Genomic DNA, 14,384 nt, shown 5'->3' on the forward strand with positions numbered 1-14,384 from the left:
GATAAATATCTTATTTTTTAAAAATCCAAAGAGAGTCATGACGTTATTATTTATCCTTAATAAATTCGCGTTTATTATCTCCAACAAAAAGTAAAAAAAAGAGAAACAAAAGATTAAAAAACCCTGGACACATCACGTTTTTCGTTGTCTTGCTCCAATAACCAGTTTGTTTGTTTTTCAATATTAATTATTTAAAAAGATACTAGCTACATATGTAATTCTAGTCTAGACAGATTTAGTCTTTATGCCAATGTGGCCCGTTTGGCCACAAAGTCTCTGGAGCTCTTCTCCTTGTTGGTGAAGCGTGCATAACTGTTTAAGAAAGGGGGGAAAACAACAACAAAATTGAAAAAACGAAAACAGTACTTGCCAAAAAGGCAGCTCAGGTAGACTCACGTTTTCTGATATTTGGCCACATCGGAGGCACTCAGCGATGGCCGGGTCGTTTGAAAGGATTCGATGAGATGTTTTTGCTTCACTAAAATTCTCTTTGGCAGTTTCTGTTGATCGATGATGATGGCGACGACGAGAGAGGGAAAAGAGTTTAATTTTCATTAAAATTATTTTTCAGAACTTAAAAAAAAATCGAAATTTACACATTTGGAAGTTCTTGTGGGCCCTAAGAGAACATTTAAAAATACAAAAAAAAAAAAAAAACTAAACAAAAAAAGAAATTATATGTATATATTTTTATAGCCATGTTTAACTATTTAAACTTATAGGTGGTGGTACATGGATGTTTAAGCGGGGAAGTCTCTTGATATGTATCTGTATCGGAGCCATAATCTTCATCGCCCGATGATGGCGGCGTTTCCAGCATGGGCATGGAGAGATCCAAATAAGCATCATTGGGATTACTGCTAGCCTGTTGCAGTATGCCATCGAAACTCTCCACCAGTTCGGCGAATGTGGGACGGGCGCAGGATTCAAAGTGCCAGCACTGTCGCATCACAACATAAATATTGAGCGAACATTTCGCTGGCTTCTCCATTCGCTGACCTGTGATCAGATAGCTATAGAGCTCTTCGGCGGACATAATGTTGGGATATGGCTGATTGCCATATGTCATTATCTCCCATAACAGAACACCATAGCTCCAAACATCGGTTTGTGAATCATATTTCTTTTCCTGCAACGATTCGGGAGCCATCCATTTGATGGGCAAACGTCCGTTGGTATTCTTTCGATAATATTCCGTATCCTGTATATCACGGGCCAGTCCAAAATCGGCGATTTTCATTACATAGCCATCGCTAACTAATACATTTCGCGCAGCCAGATCACGATGTATGCACTGGGAATATAGTTGATTGTTTCAAAGTTAAGCACAAACTCAAGAATGTTACTACGTGTTTTTGGCAAAAGTTCAAGTTCACATCATAAACAAATTGTTATCAATAAAAAATTCATTTTCAAAACCAAAATCAATTAATTTAAAATTACACTAAAGAAAGATCTTTCAGAATTTATGAACAAAGTAGTTTTACATTTTGGTTTCAGAAAAGGAATTCAAGGCGACTTGTGATCGATTATAACCATTTAAGTTTAAGCAACAACACCTAAAGGATTAGATGACAAGTTTAGATGTTTCTTCTTGACTTTTGGCCAAAAACTGAGAACTAAAGATGCCTGGAAAGTAAACATACCCGTCGCGAGGCCAAGTACTCCATGCCTCTGGCTATTTGAAAGGCAAACATGGTTAGCTCCTTTTCGCCCAATTGCTGTTGAGGTGTCATCAGGAGTTTATCATCCAAATAGCCATCACTATCGCTGCGTCGCTGCATGGGAGCACCGGGACGATTCTGTTTGAGGAAATCTTTCAGATTGCCATGCGGAGCGTATTCAACAATGACCCAAAGTGGGCCGCCTTGACTACAGCAGCCGAGCAGATTGATGATATTGATGTGCTTGCCAATCATTTTCATGACCTCCATTTCGCGAACCAAGCTGGCCATATCGGCATCCGTGTGCTCTTCCTTGACCATTTTAACGGCCACAATGGTTTCAGCTGAAATGGGACTGCGTGGCAGGCCATCCGCTTCGGCCATGACCACTCGTCCAAAGGCGCCCTCTCCCAAAATTGAGCCCAGCGAGAGCTGTTGTCGTGGTATCTCCCAATTGGAGTCCAATGGGAATTCATATTCGTTGAATGCCTGCGAGGGATCGGCACAACCCGATCCCGTGGTCGAGAAAGTGGTGCGTTGCTTCTCAATCTTAATCACAGGCATCTGAAGATCACCAGCCGAACAGGAATTACCCTCGGCGCTATCGGGGCGATAGATGATGACCTTTTTGGTCCACTGATGGACCGTTTCAATGCGATGTTTAAGTAATTTCTCGCGACGCAATCGTCTCAGCATATAGACAATCAGAACACTGCCTATGAGAAAGAACGTCAATATGATCAGAATGGCCACAGCAAAGCCCGGAGTTAGCGAACGCCGCACCGTATAGATACTGGGCGGACGTTCGGTGACACGCAAATAAAAGCTGGCATTTTTAGTGCCTAACGAATTGGAGGCCATGCATGTATACCAGCCCTCATCCTCTAGGCTTATATGCCGCAATGTGATATTGTACATGCCATTAGAATGTTCCGTATCTTGAGTAGTGTTCAATTTAATGGGCACAACATTTGCCTTGGAGTGATTTCCTGGCACTACACGTATCCATTCGACAGTCGGTTGGAGGTCGGAAAAAACGGAGCAAGCAATGGTCGTTGTCTCATTGATGTAGGCCGTTTGATTCTGCGGCACGGGCGATATGATCGGGGACGAACGTACACGTTCAATCACACACACATTGAACTCGAAGCGTATGCATCCCTTGGAATTGCACACGGTGCAGGTGTATAGCCCATTATCCTCTGTGGTGACATCCTGTATGCGTAGCATCCACTTCTTTTGCAAAATACCACCGAAACGACGATTCAAAGTATTATTATTCCTTGTCCATGAGATGGTGGCCCTACCTGCCACTGGACAACTTAGAGTGATTGTCTGCCCAGCCACATAATGCTGTTGCCGGAGTAATCCCTTACGAAAAACTGGCGGAGATTCATCGTTTGTGGCATCACCAATGCTATCGCCAGCACTATCATCCGAGTCCTCGTCGGCCTCAGTGGTTGTCACTGGAATGGTGGGAGTCGTTGTGGTTGTTGTTGTCGTGCTGCTGGTAATTAAAGCTGAACTAACTTCCATGTAGGCAGCACCCACAGTATTGCCCACTGGGTTCTCTGCTATGCATATATACCAGCCTTCATCCTCGTCCAGGACATTACCGAGACTCAGCAAATGCGGACGATCTCGTATTGTAGGCATTTGCTCAACGTTTTTGTTCACTTCCTTGGGATTATTGGTTAATTGTTCAATTAACTGTTTGATATCAACTACATGCGGCTTCACATGACGCCATGTGATCTTTGTCTCCAATTTGGAGTCCTCTAGATCACAATGGAAATTGACATTTTCCCCCGGCGCTGTGGTTACATTCTTTGGCAAGCCCTCTTTCAATTGGGGAGGTAAATCCAAATGAGTGCGTGTTATGACCTCCAGATGACTTGGTTTACTTTCAATGCATCCGTAAGTATTGCACATGCGACACGAATAGTTGCCACTATCCTCCACTTCCAACTGCGTCACATTCAGAGACCATTTCAACTTTTTTATGCGTCCTCGTCCGCCCGAGACGCCAATAGGGTTATCGTTGTGCAGCCATGTAATATTCAATGGTTGCCTCTCATCATTTGTATTCGGTTGACAAGTGAATTGATAGAAACTATCAGCTGGACGTTGCACAACTTTTGGCAAATCTTCTGCTAGACGAGGTAATCTTTGTGTTTGATTTGCGTTCAATAGGCGAAAATCCAATTGTTCCACGGATTCCTTTTCCTCCTCCTCATTTTCTTCCTCCTCTTTGTCATGTAGAATCTTATCGATGCTGGCAATATCATTATCCGCAGTTTCAGCCTCTTGATGGCCAACAATTAAAGTGATATTTGACCAATTATTTTGACCATCCAAACAACTGTAGTTACCCGATTGTTCAGGTTGTATGCGGTTCAAACGTAAGAAAGGATATTCATGTTGCAATATATCTTGATAATACCATTTACGTTGCGGACGAAAGCATTTCAATGTTATATCCACATCGCTGGGCACTCGTCTGGTGCTTGTCGGTTGTCGACGCAGGGCAAAGACATCGATTAAGCAACGATGCTGCTTGTAATCACATTCGTCTGTGGGGGCTGCCAACAACAGACTGAAGATGCTGCTGAAGCAGGCGATGATCAGCAATTTTTGCATGTTTTCTGTTTGAGTGGTAGAACTTCAGTTTGTTTGTATGAAATGTTTCTTTTAGCCAAATATTTTCTTGCTCTGTCTCTCTCATTCGCCTTTTCACTATTTCTTGCAGTCTCTCATTTTATTTATTTATTATTATTGTTTAATATTTTATTACCAACAGCAGTCACCTTCTATAGAAAACACAAACACAAAAAAAAAAAACACTGAAGATTATGTGCACTGCTTTGGTAATGAGGCCCGCCGACGTGGTTGGAGCTCACAATTGCCGGACACACGCACACACACACCCGTGTCTCTTTTCCTCCTCCTCCTCTCTCTCTCTCTCTCTCTCTGTCACTCTTTTTTTTCTATTATAACTTGTCTATATACGATATTTTCGCCATATGCATATATCGTAAGTTGATTTCATTCAACAAAAAACCAAACCGAAACCAAAACTAAAAATGTTAAAAAAAAAAAAATCTCATGTCACTACGTTAAGCGACTAAAATTGCATTTGATTATAACTTTTCATTTATACTGCTTTGCCTATAAACAATGCTTTATATATGTAAAAGGTGTCAAGATTCGCCATTCCTAAGTGAGAAATACCCAAATGATGCCATAATTAGTTAAAAATTTTACCCATGTCGAAGTCCCAAATACCCCTTGAGACCTAATTTTCCATTAATCTGGATCTGATTGTGAATAATTTGAAAATGAGGGTAACTGAATAAGTCAATCAATCACATATCATTTTGGTTAAGTTATGTAGTTCCCAATATAGTCAAACAATTTTGGTTGTCATCCAATAGCTGCAATACAACATTGGAGCAGAATAGTTTTAAAAATGTAGAAAATAAAAGCTCAAAGATTGCAAAAAACAAACTAAACTGTTACAAGCAGAAATCTATATATTGACTAAGTGTTAGACTAAGCTTTGATTGAGGTTGGTCTCCCTTAAACTCTAAAGCTAAATCACGCCGAACGCAACATAATCATGTGATCGGAAATGAATCAATCTTAGCTTTAGCCTTATTCATTACCATAATGACTTGTATTGATAAAGTCGGTTTATGAATCGTATACTACACTTACATATATAGCTTTTTCAATTGACCTAACGGAAATGGTCAGTTCTCAGTGGAATGCAAACGATTACGAATTATTCATACAATAATCTCCCAATTCATTGCTATATAGAATTTGAAGAATTCAATCGATTGTAAACAGTTACTATATCAAATAGTCCGAGTAATCTTATCATCGACTAAAATCAATATTGTTTGACAAAACGGAAGTTTCAATAATTACAATCATAGTTATTCAACTGACAGTTAGAACAGAGACAGTCCTGATCATTCTTCTATCTATCTATAACTACATATATTATTATTTAGTAGTTTTGGATAATCCTAAAACACTTTCTTTTGATCTTTGTTTGTGGGGTATAAAAGCACTTCTAAGTTAATATTTACAAAAAATAAACAGTGCTGATTGTGCTGAGCTTAACTAAATATTGGTAAAAACTATAAACACAACTGTTGGTATATACATAGTATATACTAAAGTTTACCTGGAAATTCTAGACCGCTTAGAAATATTGATTAATCTCTAAAGAGTAGTAAGTTGATGATAACTAATTGCTTGTTCTAACTAATATTGAATGATCTGCTCTTCATTTGGTTACTCTCAATTTCGAAACTTCATCTAACTAATGGACAAGTGGAAAGCCTAGTTAAGTCTTAGCCACACAAATGCAATTTGATATCTTTCGGCCTTTTCAAACATATTGAAGACTAAGCGATTTGAAGGCAATTTCAAACCACTGTGCCTTAATGAGTTTTATAACAAAACAGTTGCTCATGTTTCGGTTTCGGTTTGGTTATTATTGTTGTTGTTGTTGCGGTTGTACTAGCATTTGTTTCTATTGCCGTTGCCATTTTGCTGGTTGCTGTCGCCGTTTTTGCTTTTTGATATATGCACACGCGTCGCAGCTTTTAATTTATTCAATTCCTTAATTTTTTTTTCTGTTTTCTGTCATTTGTTGCCACATATGATGTTTGAAGTATGTATTATATTCTTTTTTTTTTTTGTGTTATTCTTCACAATTTTGTCCGTCATTCAATATTATTGGCAGCAAAACGCTAGCGCACACACATGGCCAAAAACGTTTAACTCACACCTTTGTTTTATTAATTATTATTAACTTATGCGGTTTGCGAATTAATTGTTGTTGTTGATTGTTATTTCTTTTGCATTAGTAATTGATTGTTGTTGTTTCATGGAAATGCAATCAAGTTTGAAGAGAACTCATTTTGGAAAATCTTTTTTTTAGAGGTTTGTTCAAGTTTATTTAAACCAAGAAAGTCGAATGTTTCTTTGAAGTCTTTTAAGAAGTTGTCTATAACTAGAACAGTTAATGGTGTCAAGATCAATCGAATCTGTTCTTATTTCCAATGGAAACCATAATTAAATTTACAATGTACTTTAAAATTAAATTCAAATTTGGATGATAGTAATTGGAATTGACTTTTTTATTTAAATTCATTAAGCCTTTTGAGTTGCTATAGTGTTATAGCCATATGATGCTATAGTGTTATAGCCATATGATGAATATTGGCTTATTCTCGAGATGAATAAGATCTGTTTCAATAGACATATATTGAATTTACGTTTGTCTGGACAATTGTCGGGGAGCTTTTTTTTTTGCTTTTCGATAAGTCTTGATAAATGCGGTTTATCTTTATATTTGTTGCACTCGAGAATTGAATTTATTTATTTCACAGCCAGAAACATTTCTCTTTTAATTTCTTTTCTTTTTTTTGGCTTTTTGTTGGGCAATTCATGTCAGACGAAATGTGAACATAAATTTCAATTCTTGCCACTCGAAAATTCTCAATACAAAAACCAAATAAGAGAGGAAAAACCACAAGGAAAAAATAAATAAATAAGAAATCACGTTCTTTGTCTTAAAAAAAAAAAAAAAAAACACAAAATTAAAATCGAAATAAAAACATTGTCACAATATTTGGTTGCAGTTGTTAAAATGCTTTTTGTTGTTGTTGTTGCTGCTGATTGTCATGTGGCTGAAGGGCGCCTGATGGTTCATATGCATTTCCGCTTGGTTGCCAATTTTTTAATAAGAAAACGACGACACCAAAGGAGAGTGAAATTGCGGGAGGAGTAAGAGCGAAAAGAGAGAGAGAGAGAGATGGTCTTTTTGGGGTAGCCACTTCCGTTGGCACTAACCATAAGTTAAAGGAATATAATAATAATAACCAAAATAACAAAAACAAAACGAAGAAATCTCTCAACAATCCGACCTAACCGTCCAACCGATTCGCTTGAATGTGCGCACACAACTGAAAAGTAACGATCGATCGGAAACTTTGCTTTTTTTTGTCTGTATTTTTCTGGATATCAACATCGACATCGACAACGACAACGACAACGGCTATGGTTATGCCCGTGGAGGAGTACATATAGAGTGAGTCGAGTATCGGATGGGTACTTCAATACGATATTTTGTTGGTTCGGCAATTGAAGTGGCTAGCAAATCACGATCCTGGCCCCGCAGTTGCTGCTGCTTACAGGTAACTCCTACTGCAGGTAGATGATAGGTATAGGTTAGGTAGGTTGGTTGGTTGGTTGGTTAGTCTTCACCTCCCGCATATTGCAATTGTCGTCGTTGTTGTTGTTGTTCTTTTTACTTTTATTCTAAACATGTTTGCGGTGGCTTCGGTTCTCTTCGAAATCTTTATTACTTATCACCGGGGGACCCTTCGAAAGTGTGTGTGTGTGTGTGTGTGTGTCGAGTGGTGTTTGCTTGCCGCGCGGTTTAATTTATGCACAAGAGACAAACAACAATAGCAGCAACAATAACAAATAGCAACAACAACAACAACATCATCATTTCCATTGTCTTTTGCAGTACGTGCGCATGCGCGATAATCGCATATCAATAAGGAAATATCCGTTACGTGACTTATATCTAAAAAAGAAAATCCCCAATGGAATCTCAAAACCCAAAAATAAATGAAAGAAAAATTTTTGTAGTACACTCTTTTTTTCCCCCTCCTTTCTATTATGCACTTGTTGTTTTGCCCCTTAACGATGAGAACCTAGACCCGAAAACGGAAAAACTAACTGTTAAAACAAAATACCAAGAACTTCCAATTCAATATATTATGCATATGTATGTATGTGTAGAATTTCCGGTCTTCACTTCCAGCACTTACCTCATGTCCAAATTGTGCTAACGCCTCCTTAACCGCCGCCATATTTGCCGAGGTCAGAACACTTTGTATATCAGCTCCCGTATAATTTTGTGTACGTCCACTAAACCAATCAAAGTCAACACATTCATCTAGATTTAATGTGGAGCTCAATGCCTCAAAGATCCTAACCCGAGCCGGTGCATCGGGCAATGGACATTCAACCAAACGATCAATACGTCCTGAGCGCAACAAGGCTGGATCCAGTAGCTCGGGTCTTGAGGTGGCTGCTATAACCGTAACACCTTGCAGTCCTTCGACACCATCTAGTTCGGTGAGCAATTGATTGACTACACGATCGGTCACCCCGGTCGAATCATGACCACGTTTTGGGGCCAAACTATCAAATTCATCGAAGAAGAGTACACATGGTTTGGCACTGCGGGCACGATTAAATAAATTTCTCACATTCTCCTCACTTTGGCCAATGTATTTGGCCAATAGTTCGGGCCCCTTGACAGATATTATTCGCAGATTCCATGAGGTAGCCAATTGTGAGACCAAGTAGGTTTTACCAGTACCAGGTGGTCCATAGAGCAAGACACCGGCCTGATTGCGCAACGGTGAGGCATTAAATATGGTAGGGTACTATACAAATTTGAATTGAATAGAGTAAATGTATTTATCTTTCTGTTATTAAAAACATATCTTTAAACTTACCCTTGAGGGCCACATGAGAACCTCTTCAAGTACCCCCACAACTAATTCCAGGCCAGGTAATTCCTCGACACGCATTTCATTTGTCTCCTGCTCAGAGCCAGTCTTTTGATTACTTTGTATACCCTGTAGGCAATAGGAATTTGTATGCTCCAAGGATTCAATAAGCTGATCATTGGTAAGCAAAGGATGACTTTTACCTTTAAAAAGGAAAATTTAAATTAGCATCATGTAATTTGGTTTGATTTAATGCTCAACTTACTTATCCTGTAGGCATAAAAGATAGCTCTCTCAATAAATTGCACTAGATCACATTTACGATAACCTTCGGTTAAATTTGAAAACTTTATCAAATCCAATTGGCGGCCATTAATGTGACTACAGAGTTCCTTAAGGATTATCTCACGATCGGCACGTTCCAAATTGGGCAGACGGGCAACAGTTTGAAATACATGTCGTCCTCTGGGCGAACTGAGACGTTTATTCAACGATTGCAGCTCATTGACTGTGGCAATCACGGCAATGGCATTATTCGTTGTATACTGCATAATCAATTGATGCACTGTATCGGCCATGCGATTGTAATATTCACCATCCTGGCTGGATTGTTCACCTGCCGCATGCGCGAGTACATCGAGATTTTCAATTACAACAATTGCTGGGGCATGTTGCAGGCAGCTTGTGAATATGTTACGCAAATCCTTTTGTATGGATTCAGTTTTGCGTCCCTTGCTCCTTGATCCATAGAATATATCGAAGTAGCAGTAATCCGGTTTGCGGCACAATTGATCTAGTATGCGTTCCACTAGGACAGTTTTACCGGTGCCCGCAGCTCCGGTTAGGAGTATATTACACTGACGCATCACAGAATTATCGGCATTAAGGCACAGATTCATGCGCAACTCTTTCACCACCTGATCTACAATTCTATCATATTCGGGCAGACGTATGAGATCCTTAACACTGAGAGGTGATGTCAATTGCGGTTGCTCTTTGATTATCTCATTGACGGGACGGACCAAATCGGCGGCATAGATTTTCGATTCCTTCAAGAATTGCGCATCGACCACACAATAACGAAAATGCTCGGGTAGAATGCCCACAGTCACCAGAAGATCATCCTCCAGCCGGACTACCTCCTCCTGATTAAACAACATGGGACGCTTTTGTGTTCTCTCGATGACAAATCGCTTAAATGCATTCTCAATAATTTTATAGTGAGTCTTTTTATGCGCAAACAGTTCAATCTTTTCAACGAAATTCACCACAGTGGTCTTTGGTCGCAGCACGATCCGCTCCAGCTCCTTAATGCCCAGCAATTTCATTAAATTGGCATTTAACTCAATGGACGGATGCAATGTGGCTGGTAAATCTTCTTCCAGTTCTTTACTTATTAAGTGTACCCTTACATAGTACTCCTTATCGCTGGCTGTTTTCATGCTATAGAACAGATCTAGATCCATAAAATCTGGCAAATGCTTGCTATTTACATAAACATCCGATTCCTGAGCCTGTTCCATCCACAAGCCACGCACCACACGAAACTCAAAGCTATGCGAACTTTCACGTCTCAAATCCTTCTTCAAACGTTCCATGTGATCCTGTCGCTTGTTACGTTGCATTGTGTTCTTCACATTGCTCACTGTCGACGAGTGTGTAAGCGGAGCAGGTCTTGTGATCTTATTGCCATCCACATCATCTTTGATCTGGGCACTTGTCTTACTACGTGACAATTTCGATGATAAATCCTTATCCGTGGATTCTCCATTAATGCCATTCGAACTGCTGCCATTGGTAAGACCTTTATAGAGATTTGGCGCCACAACCAATTCCGTATTATGATCAACTCTTCCATAGCTTATGTGTGGCTTCAAACGATCTTTTTTTTAGAGAAATGAAAATATTTATTAGATTGTTAAAATGGTACATTCCATTATTTACCCACTGTCAATGCCACCTGCATGGACTTGTTAATCCATATGATTAGAATCTGCGTCGAATTCACAATACGAGTTTGCTCCAGCATGCTACTTGAGATTTTCTCGCTGCTCAACTCCTGCAAATTGAGAGAATATATGAAAATGAAAGGTTTAAAGCTGGAGAAATTCATCTTAGACCCAAAACAAAAGTGGTTTCAAATTGATTTCCCTTGAGAAGAGAATTTTTCAACAAAAATATTTAAATTTCACACATGTATGTAATATATAGCAAATACTATTTTTCGTATATCCTATAGAAACAATAATATATTGGAAAATATCTATTGAATATATATTGATAATTGAGCAATGTTTGCGGTGAGCACCAAATCATCACCATCACCGATGGTATAAATAGCAGATGATGTGTGACTATGTTTGTTTTCATTTCAAAATATTCAATAAATTCCAACTATTCATGATCTATGCATGTATGTATGTCTATCTATATCTGAGACTATCTCGGGTCAATGGCAATGCCGGCGAAACAATGGCCACACGCCCGCGCCAAAATGCCAATTTGATATAAATATAATTTATATAGGTATATATAAGTAGGTACTAAAGACAAATTAAATTAACGTCAACTATTTATAGACACTCCACACTCACAATGATCTCCCAATCTTTGGCCGAAACGGGTGTAACATGGACGCTGCGCAGATTGAGAACGTCAGCGATGAGCGAACATTTGACCAAATCATTTTCATGCAGACCTACGACAAGAATAAGACATACGAATAGATAAATAAAGAAATTACTATATACGTATACTGTTAACATTATACGTAAAGAAAATATATATATACACAGATATATGTACATACATATGTATGTAGGTAGGTAGGGAGGATTGGCAACAGATGCACATCCGCTTGTTAAGTAACCCCATAATATATACTCACCAATCTCCTTGGCTGCCCTGGCATTGATCCCAATTTCGGTGTCTTTGACACCGCCGCCACCCGCATGCGGCGCCCAAGAGGCATAATGGACGCGTCCATTATACTGCAAACTAAGGCAGCCAGTGTCCTATGAAGAATATGTGTATCAGATATCAAATAAGATTAGTTTCTATTCACACATATTGTGGGTGGGGGCGGGCGGTGGGCCTTATCTAATCTATGTAGTTGTAGCAATCTTCTTGGACATTGGGCATTGTGTGTGCCACAGGTGGACTTTTGAACTAAGGCTCAAAAAACCCCCGGCCCTCCACCCAGCCGACAACACCAACACAAACAAAACAAAACTTACATAGGTTGACACAACTCCGTAGTATTGGTCCGGCAGTAACAAAAAATTATTCTTAATTGGCCGATAAACTACTTTAAATGTACGCTTGAACATTCTTGTTGAGGGCGTGAACCGTTTACATGCAATCGATTCGCTTGCTTTCGCTTTTTAAATCATTTTTAAACTGAAATTTATATTTGGAAACTTGGATTTTGCGCTGATTCTGGCAACATTAAAAGTTCGCCAGCGATGTTGCCAGATCATTGCGTTAGAGGCCATCTGCAAACAGCTGCTTAAATAGTGGGCAAATACTGGTAAATATGTGGCGCCACAATTGACCAATTTCAAAACTAATTTGAATTTATAACTGACATTGTTATGCTCTTACCTTTACTTTAAATAAAGAAAATATTATTTTTGTTTCTTTTCTTTGGCGTGTTTTAATAGTTGGTTATCATTTATTTAAAATATTTCAAGCGTGTTAAATCTGTTGTCTTTTTTCGCTATATACATAAGTATGTGACGAGACACTGTGACGGAATATTGGCGGCCGAGACCACCGCACACAGCTGTTTAAATAGTGTAACTAACTTAAATTCACCAAAAACTTTTCATAATTGAATTAAACGTTACCTCCAGCTGGATCCAAGGGATCCTGTTCTTGCTCAGCAAAAGCAGTGAGCCCCCAAATGTGAGGTTAACTTTATATTGAAGGTAGTTTATTACAAGGTTAACGATATATTTTAAATTGAGGTGAAATACATGTTTGTTTAAAGTCAATATTTAATTTTAAAAAATGCCGAACGCCATCCGGTCTCCTTGCCTTGTTGGACGCTCTCCACGAAGTCGCTGCGACGGTTTCCCTTCTCTCATCTAAAAATTCGGATGTCTTTTATCGGCTACACATATATAGATTATGTCGTCGTATACCAAAAGCTGGTCTGGCTTCACTTATTAAATTAAATAACACAATAATTTAAAAACTAACAATGTAAGCGTGCTAATTAATTATTTTATTATTATTAAACACACCTCGGACCCTCATTTTATCTTTCTCTATTCTCTTTGTTTTTGAGATTTGCATACACAAAACCAAAAAAAAAAAAAAATAAATTGTTAACTAAACATAATGTAGAACATGCTGCGAAAGGATATGGATAAGGACCATGTCGTTCGTCAATGCCAATGGCACCTGTGCTTAACAGTTGAACTAAATTCGATACGATTACACATTATCATATATGTATACATATATATGTATATGTATGTATGTATTATATAGAGAAGACACTAGACGTCTATAGTATATATAGAGAGTAGTTTAGTACGTGTACGTATGTATGTATATAAAGGATTAGAAAAAGTTCGTTACAAAGCATTGCCGTAAATATCATATATAAATCGCTTGATTTGCACGGTTAAAGAATCGTTTCATGAACTGCTTCTCTATCAGTCTTCATCATCGCTTGTTATTTGTGTGTGTTTGTTTTTCGTTTTGTGGAATATAATATAATTGGCATATAAAAATGTATATAGTTTTTTTTTGTATAAAAGATCTACAATAAAATGTTATAAAATGCTTTTGTTTCACATGTATATATATAAAATATATAAAAAAAATCGACTCTAAAAATTGTTCATTGCAATATTTGGCGCTTGAAATTGTTTGTGTTTCATTTTGAAGCTCTAAGCGTGTGTGTGTGTGTGTGTGTGTGTGGGTGTGGAAGTGTGTGCGAAATGTACAACGAAATAAAACATAACTCGAAAACATAATTCATATAATTTATATATGTGTATGTATGTGTATATATATATGTATATATATAAATGGTAATGTACAATTTAATGCATTCTACTCAATTTTACAATTCATAACTTAAATCCAATTACAAAATATAAAGATATTGTATATGTAAATTTATATTCACGTTTTTCTTTCTTTTGTTTTTTTCTTT

General features: G+C 38.1%; 2 protein-coding genes across 3 annotated transcripts; both read right to left on the reverse strand.

The window, feature by feature from the left end:
• Positions 1-35: 35 nt before the first annotated feature.
• Pex1 (peroxin 1) lies at positions 36-12,650 on the reverse strand. Its single transcript, XM_068292729.1, has 9 exons — positions 12,451-12,650; positions 12,102-12,228; positions 11,809-11,912; positions 11,159-11,273; positions 9,480-11,096; positions 9,221-9,417; positions 8,525-9,148; positions 397-500; positions 36-312 (listed from the first exon to the last, which is right to left on the reverse strand). The coding sequence occupies exons 1-9, from the start codon at positions 12,541-12,543 to the stop codon at positions 243-245; spliced, it is 3,051 nt and encodes a 1,016-aa protein (XP_068148830.1). The 5' UTR covers positions 12,544-12,650; the 3' UTR covers positions 36-242.
• Positions 675-7,636, reverse strand: btl (breathless). Of its 2 annotated transcripts, none has more exons than XM_068292727.1 (3): positions 7,536-7,636; positions 1,647-4,474; positions 675-1,294 (listed from the first exon to the last, which is right to left on the reverse strand). In XM_068292727.1, the coding sequence occupies exons 2-3, from the start codon at positions 4,302-4,304 to the stop codon at positions 707-709; spliced, it is 3,246 nt and encodes a 1,081-aa protein (XP_068148828.1). In that variant the 5' UTR covers positions 4,305-4,474; positions 7,536-7,636; the 3' UTR covers positions 675-706. The 2 variants fall into 2 exon arrangements, with proteins under 2 accessions (XP_068148828.1, XP_068148829.1); XM_068292728.1 differs by having other exon boundaries at positions 7,610-7,627.
• Positions 12,651-14,384: the final 1,734 nt, after the last annotated feature.

Source organism: Drosophila tropicalis, unplaced genomic scaffold (genome assembly GCF_018151085.1).
Source record: "Drosophila tropicalis isolate 14030-0801.00 unplaced genomic scaffold, ASM1815108v1 contig_694, whole genome shotgun sequence".
NCBI lineage: Eukaryota > Metazoa > Arthropoda > Insecta > Diptera > Drosophilidae > Drosophila > Drosophila tropicalis.

What these genes read in the sequence shown, in the direction of transcription:
- btl (XM_068292727.1), bottom strand. Translation starts at nt 4,304, where the DNA reads ATGCAAAAATTGCTGATCATCGCCTGCTTCAGCAGCATCTTCAGTCTG. An exon ending in AGTACTTGGCCTCGCGACGG is followed by an intron (nt 1,295 to 1,646) that starts GTATGTTTACTT and finishes CTATATTCCCAG; the next exon opens with TGCATACATCGTGATCTGGC.
- Pex1 (XM_068292729.1), bottom strand. Translation starts at nt 12,543, where the DNA reads ATGTTCAAGCGTACATTTAAAGTAGTTTATCGGCCAATTAAGAATAAT. An exon ending in CAGGGCAGCCAAGGAGATTG is followed by an intron (nt 11,913 to 12,101) that starts GTGAGTATATAT and finishes TTCTTGTCGTAG; the next exon opens with GTCTGCATGAAAATGATTTG. An exon ending in TAGCACAATTTGGACATGAG is followed by an intron (nt 501 to 8,524) that starts GTAAGTGCTGGA and finishes ATCGATCAACAG; the next exon opens with AAACTGCCAAAGAGAATTTT.